The following is a 15,363-nucleotide window of genomic DNA, read 5'->3' as shown; positions in this document are numbered from 1 at the left end:
GCTATATACAGTCCGGGTGGAACAAATCTCTCAGTCACTTCGTTCCTAGTTCTTTCTGTCAGAACGTGGGGGAATAAACTGACAATGAATTTGCCTATAATATGCGATCATTTTAAAATATTCTTTTTTTAATTTCAGTTTAGACATCACTTCATTTATAAAATATATATTACAGTCTTCAGAGAGAAGAAAACATTTCACATTCAGCTTGGTTCATCTATCACTTTTCCCCTCCACTGAGTATATTTAGCATCATCCATCCATCCATCCATGGGCGGCACAGTGGTTAGCCCTGTCGCCTCACAGCAAAAGGTCCTGGGTTCGAGCCCCGGAGCCGGCGAGGGCCTTTCTGTGTGGAGTTTGTATGTTCTCCCCGTGTCCGCGTGGGTTTCCTCCGGGTGCTCCGGTTTCCCCCACAGTCCAAAGACATGCAGGTTAGGTTAACTGGTGACTCTAAATTGACCGTAGGTGTGAATGTGAATGGTTGTCTGTGTCTATGTGTCAGCCCTGTGATGACCTGGCGACTTGTCCAGGGTGTACCCCGCCTTTCGCCCGTAGTCAGCTGGGATAGGCTCCAGCTTGCCTGTGACCCTGTAGAAGGATAAAGCGGCTAGAGATAATGAGATGAGAATGAGATGAGATCCATCCATTATCTGTAGCCGCTTATCCTGTTCTTCAGGGTCGCAGGCAAGCTGGAGCCCATCCCAGCTGACTATGGGGGAGAGTGGGGTGAGATGTGCCAGTTTTTACTTAAAGTGACTTTAAAGCGAGGCCATGACAGTAATGCTTCCAACTAAATTATGTACATATATTTCAGGATGTGGTGCATCCAGGGTGCGATTTGTCAAAAAAACAGAAGGGGGGATGTTTTTTTTTTTTTAAATCATGATGTCACAAAATTAAGGTAACAATAGGCTAACAGCTCAATAACATCCGATGATATCAAATGAATAACACTAAATGAAAACAAACACTAAACCAGAGATAGTAAATTCATCTTCCTATCTCTCTGACTAAATACATGAACACTAACACAACAAAGTTCGCATTGCTTGTCGCGTTGCTGTGATGTTTCTCTCCCTCCGGATTAAATGGACAGTGACTCGAAAATCAAAAATACATGAATACTAAATGAACAGTTTGCTCTGATGGCGCAGTTCACATTGTGCCCAGCTTTCCGATTTAACCTGTTTTTTTCTCATCCTTATACTTCCTGTTTCATGGACTGTAACGGATTTGCTTATTTAGTAATTTTAATACAGAATTTACTTTGAAATTATAATCAGACACTCCAACGCCCCCCCTAAAAAAAAAAAATCGGCTGTGAAAAAGGCGGCATCCGCCAAAAGGCGCGCTGTTTGCATCCCTGCTGAAAGAACGCAAAGATATTGTTATTATCTACAATGTATCTATTTGCTGGGGACGTTCGTGAACATCAAAGCTGCCACTTCGGGTCATTTTGAAAGTGAGTGCAATGTAGACCATAGAAAACTGTGTCACAACATGCCTGTCATGTCAACTTTTTTTTTTTGGTTTGTTTGTTTTATTGACGGGGTTGTCCCCGAGGATTTTTTTTCAGCAGAGATAAAAACCAGACCCATACGAAAAAGAAAAGTAAAGAACTTATAAGAGTTTACCACTGTCTTAGTAGTAAATCCTTATAAATATAAGGATAAATCCTTATAAGGATTTATAAATAAATATATATGCCATGTATGATTTACTCCTGAAAGTGGCCCATTTTGCATTTTCCTCATACAAATTTTTTATGAAAATTTAGTATGTATGAAGTGAACATTGTGCATGGTTTTTACAGATAATGTGTATGATGAATTACACCGTCTTTGTATGCTTCATGTAATGTTTGTAGTTTTAAATTATATTTTACAGTTTAAAGTGTACATGCCTTTTATATGTAAATCCAACACAAACATATGTGGATTTACATATAAAAGGCATATACATTTTAAACTGTAAAATATAATTTAAAACTACAAACATTACATGAAGCATACAAAGACGGTGTAATTCATCATACACATTATCTGTAAAAACCATGCACAATGTTCACTTCATACATACTAGATTTTCATAAAAAAATTTGTATGAGGAAAATGCAAAATGGGCCACTTTCAGGAGTAAATCATACATGGCATATATATTTATTTATAAATCCTTATAAGGATTTATCCTTATATTTATAAGGATTTACTACTAAGGGGCAATTCCATGTAAATGTCAACCTCACCATGCAAAAACAAAGCAACATGTAATACATCAAAACCACTCCCAGAGATATCACCTAGGCCTGTATTTTACAGATGTGAATAAGTTGAACCAATTTGTAACCAACCTAATATGTCACTGTCAGTCTTTCTTTCTTATAATGTAAAACCCAAGCTAAAATCAACTTTGATCATGTACAATTCTATATTATTGCCACAAGCCACAGAAATGTATGCTAAAATCCACAAAACAGCAAAACAATAGCCATCCTAAATATTATTTAAGAACTTTGATAGTTTTAGCTGATATTTAGAGAGTTTTTCAAAGGGTTATGGTGGTTAAATTGCTGATTTTTTAAACATATGCCATGTCTATTTCAGATGCGTCACATCCATAACGGAATTATGTCACATCCGTAACGCTGATTTTTTCTTCCTAGATTCTGCTTGAAATAGAAAATATTTTAAACAAAGGCTTTTTTTATTTTCAGCTAAGACTCCTTTATTAAATGCATGCCTGCATTTGGATATTATATTTGCAATTTCATAGAGTTTGATGAATATGTGTAGTCTCCTTGGAAATGGGGTATTTTTTCTGTCACATCCATAACGCATGTCTTTTTTGGCATTTTCTAGAGTTCTAAATGTACTATGAGAATTCTTTTTTTCCCATGACTTCTCCAATATGAGAGGTCTTAAAAATATACAACAAATTTTAAAATACTGGAAAGGAATAAAAATTAACTAGGTCAGTTGTTGCCATTTTGAGTCCAAATGTCACATCCATAACGCTGGAATTGCTCTAAGACAGTGGTAAACTCTTATAAGTTCTTTACTGTTCTTTTTCGTATGGGGAGGGGGGGATGATCCCCCCCAGCAAATCGCACCCAGGGTGCATCCCTGGGAGCAGTCACTTTGGATCTGAAATATAGACTGAAGAAATATAGATTTCTGAAAAAAGTGGTCTTGTGGCACAATTTGCCCCCGTGCAGGGTAAGTTGTGCCTTTGGATCATACATGTCAACCTTTGGTCAATCAAACCTGTATAACCAACCTCCAAAATCCGTATTTCCCTTATAAAATCCATATAAGATGCAAATTAAAATAATTTACCTAAAATTTGAATGATAATTAACAATGATATATCCCAGTTACTTTTTATTCAATATTAATAACAATAAACCTTCAGAATGAATACAAAGCTCCAATGTTTGACAAAAACACAAAGTGTTATCAGCGTAGTTATGAAGGAAATACTTCGTTGTTTGGAGACAGGTTTCACCGAGCGGCTATTATGCGCGAGACTTCATATTAGCCACAAAGTCAGAAAAATCTGTTCGTAAAATTACGTTATAATGACCAAATACAATGAAAAGTATTTTTCCAGTCTCACCTGTGAAAGGTAATCCCATGTGATCTCGTTTGGACGGTAAACCTGTTGGTACAGTTAAACGCACCACATGAATGAGGCATCTTTATTCTCTGCTACTGTCTAGACGCTATACCAGAGACGGTTGAAGAATCTCCACTTTGCCACATCCAATATGGCGGCGAGGATGACGTATGATTCTACGCAGAAGGCGGCGTCTATGTTTATATGTCTATGACTTCACGGTTGGCGGGATTCTCGCAGTGCGGTGTGCGCATGATCAGAAGTGGACCGAAGTCTCGCTACCACAAGATAACGCGCGATTTCATAAGACTCTTTACTGGCTGTCTGTGGTGTACAGTACGTTTGTAAATGTTATGCGTTCTTTTATCATCGTGGGAATTGATTATAGCTCTAAATAAATATTGAAGGTTTTTTTAAATAATCCGTATAACTTTATTTATACGCCCGTATACTACGTTTATTGAATCAAATCCGTATAAAATATGGACATTCCGTATAGGTTGACATGTATGTTGGATAGAATACATTGAGGTAAATTGTGCCATTGATTACTGAAGTAAAATAGTATATTTTTACTGGGCGGCACGGTGGTGTAGTGGTTAGCCCTGTCGCCTCACAGCAAGAAGGTCCGGGTTCGAGCCCTGTGGCTGGCAAGGGCCTTGAGTTTGCATGTTCTCCCCGTGTCCGCATGGGTTTCCTCCGGGTGCTCTGGTTTCCCCCAAAAACATGCAGGTTAGGTTAACTGGTGACTCTAAATTGACCGTAGGTGTGAATGTGAGTGTGAATGGTTGTCTGTGTCTGTGTGTCAGCCCTGTGATGACCTGGCGACTTGTCCAGGGTGTACCCCGCCTTTCGCCCGTAGTCAGCTGGGATAGGCTCCAACTTGCCTGCGACCCTGTAGAACAGGATAAAGCGGCTAGAGATAATGAGAGAGAGAGATGAAGGCCTAGCTCTTCATGAACACATCAGAACAAAGTTGAGTTCCAAATGAAAAAAAAATCAGTAATTCTATAGGTAATTTATGACATTGAAGGCCAATTTTCTTAAACAAGGCCTAGTGCCACATGAACACATTCAGAACAAAATGAAATTCAAATGAAGACCAAATTGACTGCAATTCTCTTCACAGATCTGGCCTACTACATAACATCCCACTTGTTGATGCTACAGGGGAATATAAATTTCTTCTCCATGTATTGTTTTAATGATATCCTGCATATGTTCATGTGCCTCGCCACCTGACGAATGGACTTCCCCTTCTCCACCTCTTTCACTGCTCTGTCCATGTCCTCTAGAGGAGTGGAAGCCCTGCCTGTCTTCCTCTTATAACTCCATGGCATGATGGTCTATTTCTATTTTTGGTCTAAAATTAAGAATGTCACATAGTTTTAGTGATAAAATGTAAGAATACAATGTACAATTATAATAAAATAATATATTTTAAATATTCATAAGTGGGGGTGAGCTAACATTAAGCTAGCTGCATAGACTCATAGTGTAGCTTACGAAAGCACTAAAACATGTGTGAAATGTTTTCAAACTTGTCTATAACTGTTCAGACACAACAATCAAAAAACCTTGATCATAGAAATTTTACTTTGAAAGGCAAAAAACAGTTTTTTGAACTTAAATGTGCTTACCTCTCATGCAATGAGGCTCTCTTCTTTGCAGGATGAGTAAAATGGCTGACTCTTAAAAAATGTGTGGTCACATGACCAATTTCTTCTATGGTTCCCTAGAAATGGGGTGGCACAACTTCCCCACTGGCACATCTCACCCCACTCTCCCCTACACCTTGGACAAGTTGCCAGGTTAAGGTAGTATCTCACTGGGCTGCGACAGCCTGTGACTAGTTGGAGACACAACAATTGCGATAAAATATGCGAATTTTCACTTGGAATCACACTGAATTGATATTCGCATATTTTATCACAATTGTTGTGTCTCCAACTAGTCGCAGGCTGTCGCAACCCAGTGAGATACACTCGCACTTCCTGTCTCACGGAAACTGACTGAAGAAGGGTTCGTGACGGCTCTGTGACATCAGCGACGCATTTGCGGCTATTTTGAGAGAAATTTTGTCACACAAATTTTTTGAACATGTTCAAAATTTCAGTGATGAAGGAGTGACACTTTGCGACTCATGCGAGGAAATTGAGCAGCCCCGCGAATGTTTCAAGACACTTTTGAAACTCTCGTGAATGATGTTCGCAATTTGTCACAAGCCCAGTGAGATACTGGCTTTATCGCAGGGTTGACACAGAGACAAACAACCATTCACACTCACATTCACACCTACGGTCAATTTAGAGCCACCAATTAACCTAACCTGCATGTCTGTGGGGGAAACCGGAGCACCCGGAGGAAACCCACGCAGACACGGGGAGAACATGCAAACTCCACACAGAAAGAGTTTTCTGTGCTCATTTATTGAATGATGAAAAAGGTGGAGGGAAACCCCCCTTTAATCTGTATGATTTGCTGTTGCGGTAGCGCTTAACATTGGTTGCAGTGTTTGTCCAGTGACTTACAGAAGAGCTTTATAATCTCATGATCATACACACACATCTAAAGATATTATCAAGCTAAAGCTAAAGCTGAGGAAACTATCTATAGTTCCATAAACTCTTAATGTAGATGTGTGGCATTAAACATTCTATTAACCCTGAGTATTGCACACAAAATAACTCATAAATAAATTTCCTATTCCACTCACAATAATACCAATGCACTTAAATGAGATGAAAAAATGATATGTCCATTAATACACATCCTTTGGTATGCCAACTTCAAATATTCTATTACCTGTTCTATATTTTGTGCAATTTGTTCTTAATTTTGAAAACATGTATATAATAATAATAAGAAGAAGAAGAAGAAGAAGAATTGGAGTTAGAAAGGGGACGGCATGGCGGTGTAGCGGTTAGTGTCGCCTCACAGCAAGAAGGTCCTGGGTTCGAGCCCCGTGGCCGGTGAGGGCCTTTCTGTGTGGAGTTTGCATGTTCTCCCTGTCTCTGCATGGGTTTCCTCCGGGTGCTCCGGTTTCCCCCACAGTCCAAAGACATGCAGGTTAGGTTAATTGGTGGCTCTGCATTGACCGTAGGTGTGAATGTGAGTGTGAATGGTTGTCTGTGTCTATGTGTCAGCCCTGTGATGACCTGGCGACTTGTCCAGGGTGTACCCCGCCTTTCGCCCGTAGTCAGCTGGGATAGGCTCCAGCTTGCCTGCGACCCTGTAGAACAGGATAAAGCAGCTAGAGATAATGGACGGATGGAGTTGGAATAGTGCGCCTGTCTGCAACACAGAGGTCCACAGACCCCTAGAGAGCGCTACAGCCTGAAACATTTCCTCTGTCACTCATGAGTCCTTTCAGTTCAGTTCTCTCCTCTCCTGAGAAATCTCTCATTATTTTATAGCATTTATTTACTCAGTTCAGCTGACAGCTCTCTCTCTCAGCAAATAAGAGAAAAGAAATAATGTACAAATTAAATTAGAAAGGTTTTGAATGTTTTAATCTCCTGTCATTCTGAATAATAAAGAACCTGGTTGTTTTGGTTCTGCAGAAAAAGTGCCAGGTTGAAATAAAACGATGAGCAGAAAGCAGACTAAAACCTGTGAGGGATAAAGTCTGACTTCAGGTGTAATACTAAGCTGTAAAATGTCACATTATTAAATAACATTATATTCTAATCATTTATATTATTTAATTTTCTATCAACATATAGACAGTGATACTAACTCAATTTGTACTTATTAAAAAACAAACAAACAAACAAACAAACAAACAAACAAACCCAGGGTGATTTATTAAGGCTTTTAGCATTTACATATAAAATATTATATCAGTGTAATGTAGTGGGAATTAGTGTTAGAGACACAGATCTGTGCCGAAAGTCTAAAACAACATTATAAATATCAGTAAAATAATGACACAAAATTAAAATAATAATAATTATTATTATTATTATTAATAATAATAATAATAATAATAATAATAATAATAATAAAGCTGTATTATCAAGTGCAAATATATTGAATATATTGTATGTACTGCATGTGTATTATATTTCTCATTATAAATCTATTATTGAAGATAGAGGATTATTAAAATATGCACAGAACTGTAATAATAACAACAATGATAGATAGATAGATAGATAGATAGATAGATAGATAGATAGATAGATAGATAGATAGATAGATAGATAGATAGATAGATTTGCTTGTTTTTGCTTTTTTCTTGTTGTTAAAGAGTAGAGCTCAGTAGTGACTCTATATTGATTTCGGTGTTATTGCTCTGGAATATTTACTGAACTTTACAGATTTGTCTCTGCCATCAGCCTGAAATAAAATTGCTTTTAAATTAAAAAAAATTAAATGAAACTAAGATAACTAAGGGGGGCGGCACGGTGGTGTAGTGGTTAGCGCTGTCGCCTCACAGCAAGAAGGTCCTGGGTTCGAGCCCCGGGGCCGGCGAGGGCCTTTCTGTGCGGAGTTTGCATGTTCTCCCCGTGTCCGCGTGGGTTTCCTCCGGGTGCTCCGGTTTCCCCCACAGTCCAAAGACATGCAGGTTAGGTTAACTGGTGACTCTAAATTGACCGTAGGTGTGAATGTGAGTGTGAATGGTTGTCTGTGTCTATGTGTCAGCCCTGTGATGACCTGGCGACTTGTCCAGGGTGTACCCCGCCTTTCGCCCGTAGTCAGCTGGGATAGGCTCCAGCTTGCCTGCGACCCTGTAGAAGGATAAAGCGGCTAGAGATAATGAGATGAGATGAGAAGATAACTAAGAATGTTCACATTACACTTCAAGCTGGTTGATATTAAAGCCAAGATGATCTCAGCCCTAACCCTGACCCTTCCTGTCCCAGCTCTGTGTCCTCCTCATTGGACAAGGAGATTAAGGATTAGAAATAGAAGTCAGAATGTGTCATAGAATTTCCCAGTGTGATTTCGATTTGTTTTCATGCCGTTCAGTTGACGGGAAATTAGCAGTTTTGTAATATATTGCTTGTTCTGTGATGCACATTATTAGTTTTGCATCACCCTTCTGTTCAAATGTCTTTTTTTATCTCCATTTCTCTCCTCCCCCTCCCCCCATGCCCTCTTTTGAAGAACACAGTGTTTTTCCTCATGGTTAATCATTAACATGTTGGAGATGTTGCGATGTGACGGTCAGCAGTGAGTCAGGATGTTGGTCACTCGCAAGTGTTCATATTGGATGTGTTCAGAGAGAGAAAGTCACTCGTCTGTACAGAGAAGTGAAAGATGAAGCTTCAGTACTCTCTTCTCTGCCTGTGTGCACTCTTCCTTTGTGCCTCGGTGAGTGAATACTCTGAATAACAGCCTTATTGTATTTAATTACAGATTAAATTCCTGAAAATAACAGTAATATATGTTCTTGCTTTCAGTGTGAGGACGGAGAAATTATTGGAGCTGTAGATCCTCGAGGCCCTCGTCCGGCTGTAGCTGGATTCACATCTGACAAATGTGCCACAGAGAAAGACTGGCCATTATGTATAGATGATGACTGGGTATAAACTTTAATTTACTTTATATCACTGAATCCTGACTGAACTTCACATATTATTTTTCATTCTGAGAGTGAGTTTCATTTGTGGAGAAAGTTGAAAGTTCCACCCAAAATACGATCTGAAAACCATTTGGATTAAATTTCTATTCTGAATTCTGTATTTGTATTTTGTGATCAGGGTAAAAAATGTCCGTCTGGCTGCCGAATTCAAGGCCTTCTGGATCAAAGTGAAAATGAGATCTTAAAAAAGATTCAGAAGCTCCGCAACCTTCTTAATGAGGGAAAAAATGTGCATCGATCTACAGATCTGGAGTCCCAAAATACTTACAACTTTCTGAGAGAGAGGCTTGTTTCCAACACAGGTGTGTTTTCACTCATGAGGAACTCATTTACAACAGACTTCAATTTACATCAGGTTTCTTCAGTTGATCCGCTATAATTTAGATAAAATACAGTAAAATTTCAAACAAATGTATTTACTACTTTTTATTTAGGAAAAATGAAATAGTTGAATTTTGGACTAGTAACAAACAATGTTGCTGTTGTTCATGATGTTGTTGTTAATGTTGTTGTTGTTCCTTTTCAGGTTTTGACAACAGATATGCCACTTTGGCTGAACAGCTGAGGCAGAGGATTGTTGAGTTGAAGATTAAAATCGATCAACAGCTGAATTTGCTGAAGGCTCTAAAAGATCGAATTAAAACCCAGTTCTTCGCTGTACAGCGCCTGGAGGTAAAACAGAAATTAAATGATGACTTTTAAGAGTCAGATTTTTAGGTACAGTCTAAGAATGGTATAAAATCATATTTACGTATCATTTTCCATGAATCAAATACAGTTCAGGAGCAGACAAATCATAAATTTGCTGAGATCTGTGTTAGTGAGCCAGAAGCCTAACTGATAAATCTGAACGTGGTAGCTAACATCATATAATATAGAATGGCAAGCTAGTGGGCTAGTAAAGTGCATTCATACAGACACAAATGAGTATAAATTCCCGTGTAGGAAATTACTTTCCTGTCATGATTATTTTCTGAAGAAGGAACACATTGTGTTAGTAATCCTAGTTAGTGCACTTGACAACAAGTCATCAGCCAAAGTTTCAGCGATGAGTTTTTTTTTTTTATCTGATTCTGGCTAGCGATTTTTCACCCTGCATATTTAACCCTGAAGTAACATGTTGTGTGTGACTCCTGTATGTTCCTAATTCTGAAAAGCTCGTATGTAGTCCATGCACCATAATTACTCCCACTAGTGAGGCCAGTGTGTATGGTGCAGCAGGCGAGATTCAGAAAGGGTCACATGAGCTACAGCTACAATGCTGAGGTGTCGCACAACTGTGAAGAGATTTTATTTAAATAAACACACCCAGTGAAACCTTGCTAACATACAGAACTGACTGAATTTACTTATCCAATTAATAGACAGGTAATCATCTTGTCCCATGTGTTTGGAACAGTGACACAGTGTCTTGCAGAAGTATTCACCCCCCTTGGTGTTTGTCCTGTTTTGTTGCATTACAAGCCAGAATTAAAATGGATTTGGGGGGGGGGGTTAGCACCATTTGATTTCCACAACATGCCTACCACTTTAAAAGTGCAAATTATTGTTTTATTGTGACACAAACAATAATTAAGATTAAAAAAACAGAAATCTGGAGTGTGTGTAGGTATCCCCCCCCCCCAAATCAATACTTTGTAGAGCCACCTTTTGCTGCAATTACAGCTGCAAGTCTCTTGGGATATGTCTCTATTAGCTTAGCACATCTAGCCACTGGGATTTTTGCCCATTCCTCAAGGCAAAACTGCTCCAACTCCTTCAAGTTAGATGGGTTGTGTTGGTGTACAGCAATCTTCAAGTTATGCCACAGATTCTTAATTGGATTGAGGTCTGGGCTTTGATTAGGCCATTCCAAGACATTTAAATGTTTCCCTTTAAACCACTCCAGTGTAGCTTTAGCAGTATGTTTAGGGTCATTGTCCTGCTGGAACGTGAACCTTCTTCCCAGTCTCAAACCTCTGGCTGACTCAAACGGGTATTCCTCTAGAATTGCCCTGTATTTAGTGCCATCCATCTTCCTTTCAGTCCTGACCAGCTTTCCTGTCCCTGCAGATGAAAAACATCCCCACAGCATGATGCTGCCACCACCATGCTTCACTGTAGGAATGGTGTTCTCAGGGTGTTGGGTTTGTGGCACACATGGCATTTCCCATGATGGCCAAAAAGATCAATTTTAGCCTCATTTGACCAGAGAATCTTCTTCCATATGTTTGGCGAGTCTGCCACATGCTGTTGGGCAAAATCCAAACGTGTTTTCTGAAGCAATGACTTTATTCTGGCCACTCTTCCATGAAGCCCCACTTTGTGGAGTGTATGGCTTAAAGTGGTCCAATAGACAGATCCTCCCATATCCACTGTGGATCTTTGCAGCTCCTTCAGTGTTATCTTTGGTGTTTTCGTTCCATCTCTGATTAATGCCCTCCTTACCTGGTCTGTGGGTTTTGGTGGGCGGCCTTCTCTTGTCAGGTTTGTAGTGATGCCATATTCTTTCCATTTTGCTATAATGGGTTTCATGGTGCTCCGTGGGATATTCAAAGTTTGGGATATTTTTTATAACCCAACCCTGATCTATACTTCTTCACAACTTTGTCTCTGATCTGTTTGGAGTGCTCCTTGGTTCTCATGTTGCTTGCTTAGTAGTGCTGCAGAGTCAGGGTTCTTCCAGAACAGACTGATTTATACAGACATCATGTGATAGATCATGTGACACTTTGATTGCACACAGGCAGATCTTATTCAACTAATTATGGTATTTATGAAGTGAATTGTTTGGACCAGCTCTTATTTAGGGGTGAATACCTATGCACACACTCCAGATTTCTGTTTTTTTTCATCTTAATTATTGTTTGTGTCACAATAAAACAATGATTTACACCTTTAAAGTGGTAGGCATGTTGTGTAAATCCAGTGGTACTAACCCTCCAAAAATGCATTTTAATTCCAGTTTGTAATGTGACAAAACAGAACAAACACCAAGGGGGCTAAATACTGTTGAAAGATCCTGTATGTTGAGAGTTTCTGGTTTGTTCTGGTGTAAAGCTCATTAGTAACTCTAAACTCATTTCTGCATCATGGTTCTGGAATATTTACAGAATCATTTAATGACTTAGCCAATAACATGTCACTGCCATATATTAAAAATTTTTAGTTTTAGATTTAGAGTGTGTTTTAAGGATGGTGTGATGTGATTGATAAAGTGGGTTTACACACTTACACTTCACTCTTGGTGCAGGTTGACATTGATATCAAGCTACGCAGCTGTAAAGGCTCCTGTGCCAGCTATCAGGAATTCTCTGTGGATAAGGAGAGCTACGTAGCTCTGGAAAAGCAGTTGGACCGCCTAGACCCCTTACAGGTCCAGAATGTTGAGACTGTCACTTCCTTGAAGGTACTGAAGATAAAGCAACTGAAAGAATTAGGTACGGATACACCTTCCATCTACAAGGCTGGAACCGTTGGAACAGAAAGAGAGGCGCAGAAGAAAACCTTCTTTGGTGACGTGGGCCAGCTTCAGCTCTCCCTGGAGGCTGAGGGCTCCACAGCAGAAACGGCTGCCACCGTCAGCAAAGTCATCACAGGTACGGGCCAGTCCACACCCATTTCTACACAAACCCAAACCCAAACTCTCAGCTGCACCCAGACCGTGCGCAAGATAACAACGCACACCAAAGACGGCATTCAGGAAAAGTATGAAACAGTACGCACTGGGCCAGGGTGTGATGCCATTGGAAAATTCGGCATTTCTGAAGCAGATCTCCTGAGTGCAGCCAAAGAGGGTAAAGAACTGAGTAGTGATGGCTTCAGAGTCAAAGTAACTACTGGAGATTCTAAATCCATCACCACACTCAACCGTGGTGAAGGAGAACTCGGTGGGTTTGCAGAAGACTTCTTTCAGGGACTGGGTTCTCGTGGACAGGATAGTAAGTTCTCCTCATCCTTCACTTCTTCCTCCACCTCTAAATCCATCATTACTGGCGGAAGAAAAGGTTTTAACTCCGACACTAAGAGCATCACATCAACTTCTTCGCCTGCTGATTTTGGTGATGACTTTGGAGCATTCTTACTTGGTGACATAAAAGATGATCTTCCTGATCTACATGCTCGCAGTTTCAAGTCCAGTGGCCAAAACAAAGATGAGTCTATTGCCGGAGCTATACCTGAATGACATTCACATACCTTTAAAAAGTGAACCGCTTTTTAAAAACAAAAATTTGTTCTGATAAAAGTAAAACAAGAAAGCATTGTTGAGCAAGCTATATGGTATATATTTCTGTTACATTACTGTTACGAATTACATGATGGAAATCTTCTGATGTTTGTTTTGGAACTGGAATAACTGTGAAATTACAATTATGTCCTAAACAATTATACAATTGTGTACAGTCCTATGAAATGGTCAGGATGCACATCTTGTTCATTACTGAGGAAACTACTGCACTTGCTTCAGTTGAAGTAAATATGAAGCAAGTGCAGCATTTACGCTAATTGGCAGATCTCTCCTTTCAGACTGTGTTGATATCCAGGGGAAGCACACCAAGGGTGGTCAGAGTGGCCTGTTCAAAGTAAAGCCGGCCAGGCTGGAGGAGGTAGTGGAGGTTTACTGTGACCAGAACACAGGTTTGGGGGGCTGGGTTCTAATCCAGCAGAGGGAGGATGGATCTGTTAACTTCAACCGCACTTGGAATGAGTATCGGGCTGGGTTTGGGAAGATAGACAAGCATGGATAGGGTGAGATTTGGATTGGGAACCACATCTTACATCTCCTCACTCAGAAAGAAAGTGTTCTGAGAATAGAGCTGTTAGACTGGGCAGAAAACGAGGTGTACGCAGAATATAATGTCAAAGTGGGCTCAGAGAAGGAGGGATTCCAGCTGAGTGTATCAGCTTATGAAGGAGATGCAGGTGATGCTCTGGTGCAGGGGTTTGCTACCATGGGTTCCTTCCTTTCACATGCTGGGATGAAGTTTAGCACGTTTGACAGAGATAATGACAAGTGGGAGGAGAACTGTGCTGAGATCTATGGAGGTGGATGGTGGTACAATAACTGCCAGTCTGCCAACTTTAATGGGATTTACTACAAGGGAGGGAAGTACGATCCTGCTAGCAAAATTCCCTATGAGATAGAGAATGGAGTTGTGTGGCTACCATTTAAACCAGCTGATTATTCCCTTAAAGTGGTCAGGATGAAGATTAGGCCTCTACAGAGTCTCAAATAGATGAAAGGAGATCAAGATACAGATGATGAAAATAAGTCACGATAAGTCTGCTTGTTATATTCAGAAACATGTCACAATGTGAAATACTGCAATATTAAAATCATGTCATGTTTTCAATAAAAAAACGAGTTCACTTTATTTTGTGTCATTTCTTTATTTAAAAACATCACACACCATGAACCCTTCCTAAAAGAGGAATCTGTACCAGATTTGGATAACTTGGGTTAATATGTATGGATGATGAAGATTATTATTATTATTATTATTATTATTATTACTATTATTATTATTATTATCTACAAAATTATACAATGATAAAACATTTCACTCTGGAGTTTTCTTATACACTGATAAGATGACGATTACTGATGATATTTTAATCAGAGATTAAATAGATACTTAATAAAACCAAATCACCAAAAAAAAAATGGTTGTCTGTTGTCTGTGACTCTAAATTGACTGTAGGTGTGAATGTGAGTGTGAATGGTTGTCTGTGTCTATGTGTCAGCCCTGTGATGACCTGGCGACTTGTCCAGGGTGTACCCCGTCTTTCGCCCGTAGTCAGCTGGGATAGGCTCCAGCTTGCCTGCGACCCTGTAGAACAGGATAAAGCGGCTAGAGATAATGAGATGAGACCATTTTTCAATGAAAATATCAGACGTTTGTGTTAATATAGAAGCATATTGCACAAATATATGAATTTATTAAAGTACCATCAATAAATTATATGGAGAATAACTATATTAAATCTGCATTTCTTCTTTCTTCAAGCATATTAAATTTTGTGTTTTGTGTGTTTCAGCGTATGAGGCAGTTTATTCTCAAAAACGACACACTCCCTACACTTACCAAAGACGAGCTGGACAGTGTCCAGTGAACAAATACTCACTGTGTACTGATAAGGACGAGGTGAGTTTAAACCCTGATGTTCCAGTGAGA

General features: G+C 39.5%; 1 protein-coding gene across 1 annotated transcript; it reads left to right on the top strand.

Annotated features, from left to right (window-relative positions):
* The first annotated feature begins 8,883 nt into the window (after window positions 1-8,883).
* Window positions 8,884-14,454, top strand: fga (fibrinogen alpha chain). Its single transcript, XM_060899457.1, is given in 6 exon segments — window positions 8,884-8,937; window positions 9,027-9,149; window positions 9,327-9,510; window positions 9,735-9,880; window positions 12,441-13,345; window positions 13,701-14,454. Coding segments are annotated over 6 exon segments (2,136 nt in total). The 3' UTR covers window positions 14,425-14,454.
* Window positions 14,455-15,363: the final 909 nt, after the last annotated feature.

This window comes from Neoarius graeffei, chromosome 18, assembly GCF_027579695.1.
Source record: "Neoarius graeffei isolate fNeoGra1 chromosome 18, fNeoGra1.pri, whole genome shotgun sequence".
Classification (NCBI taxonomy): domain Eukaryota; kingdom Metazoa; phylum Chordata; class Actinopteri; order Siluriformes; family Ariidae; genus Neoarius; species Neoarius graeffei.
Note: the sequence above shows the minus strand (reverse complement) of the source record. Positions and strands in the feature narration are given on the sequence as shown.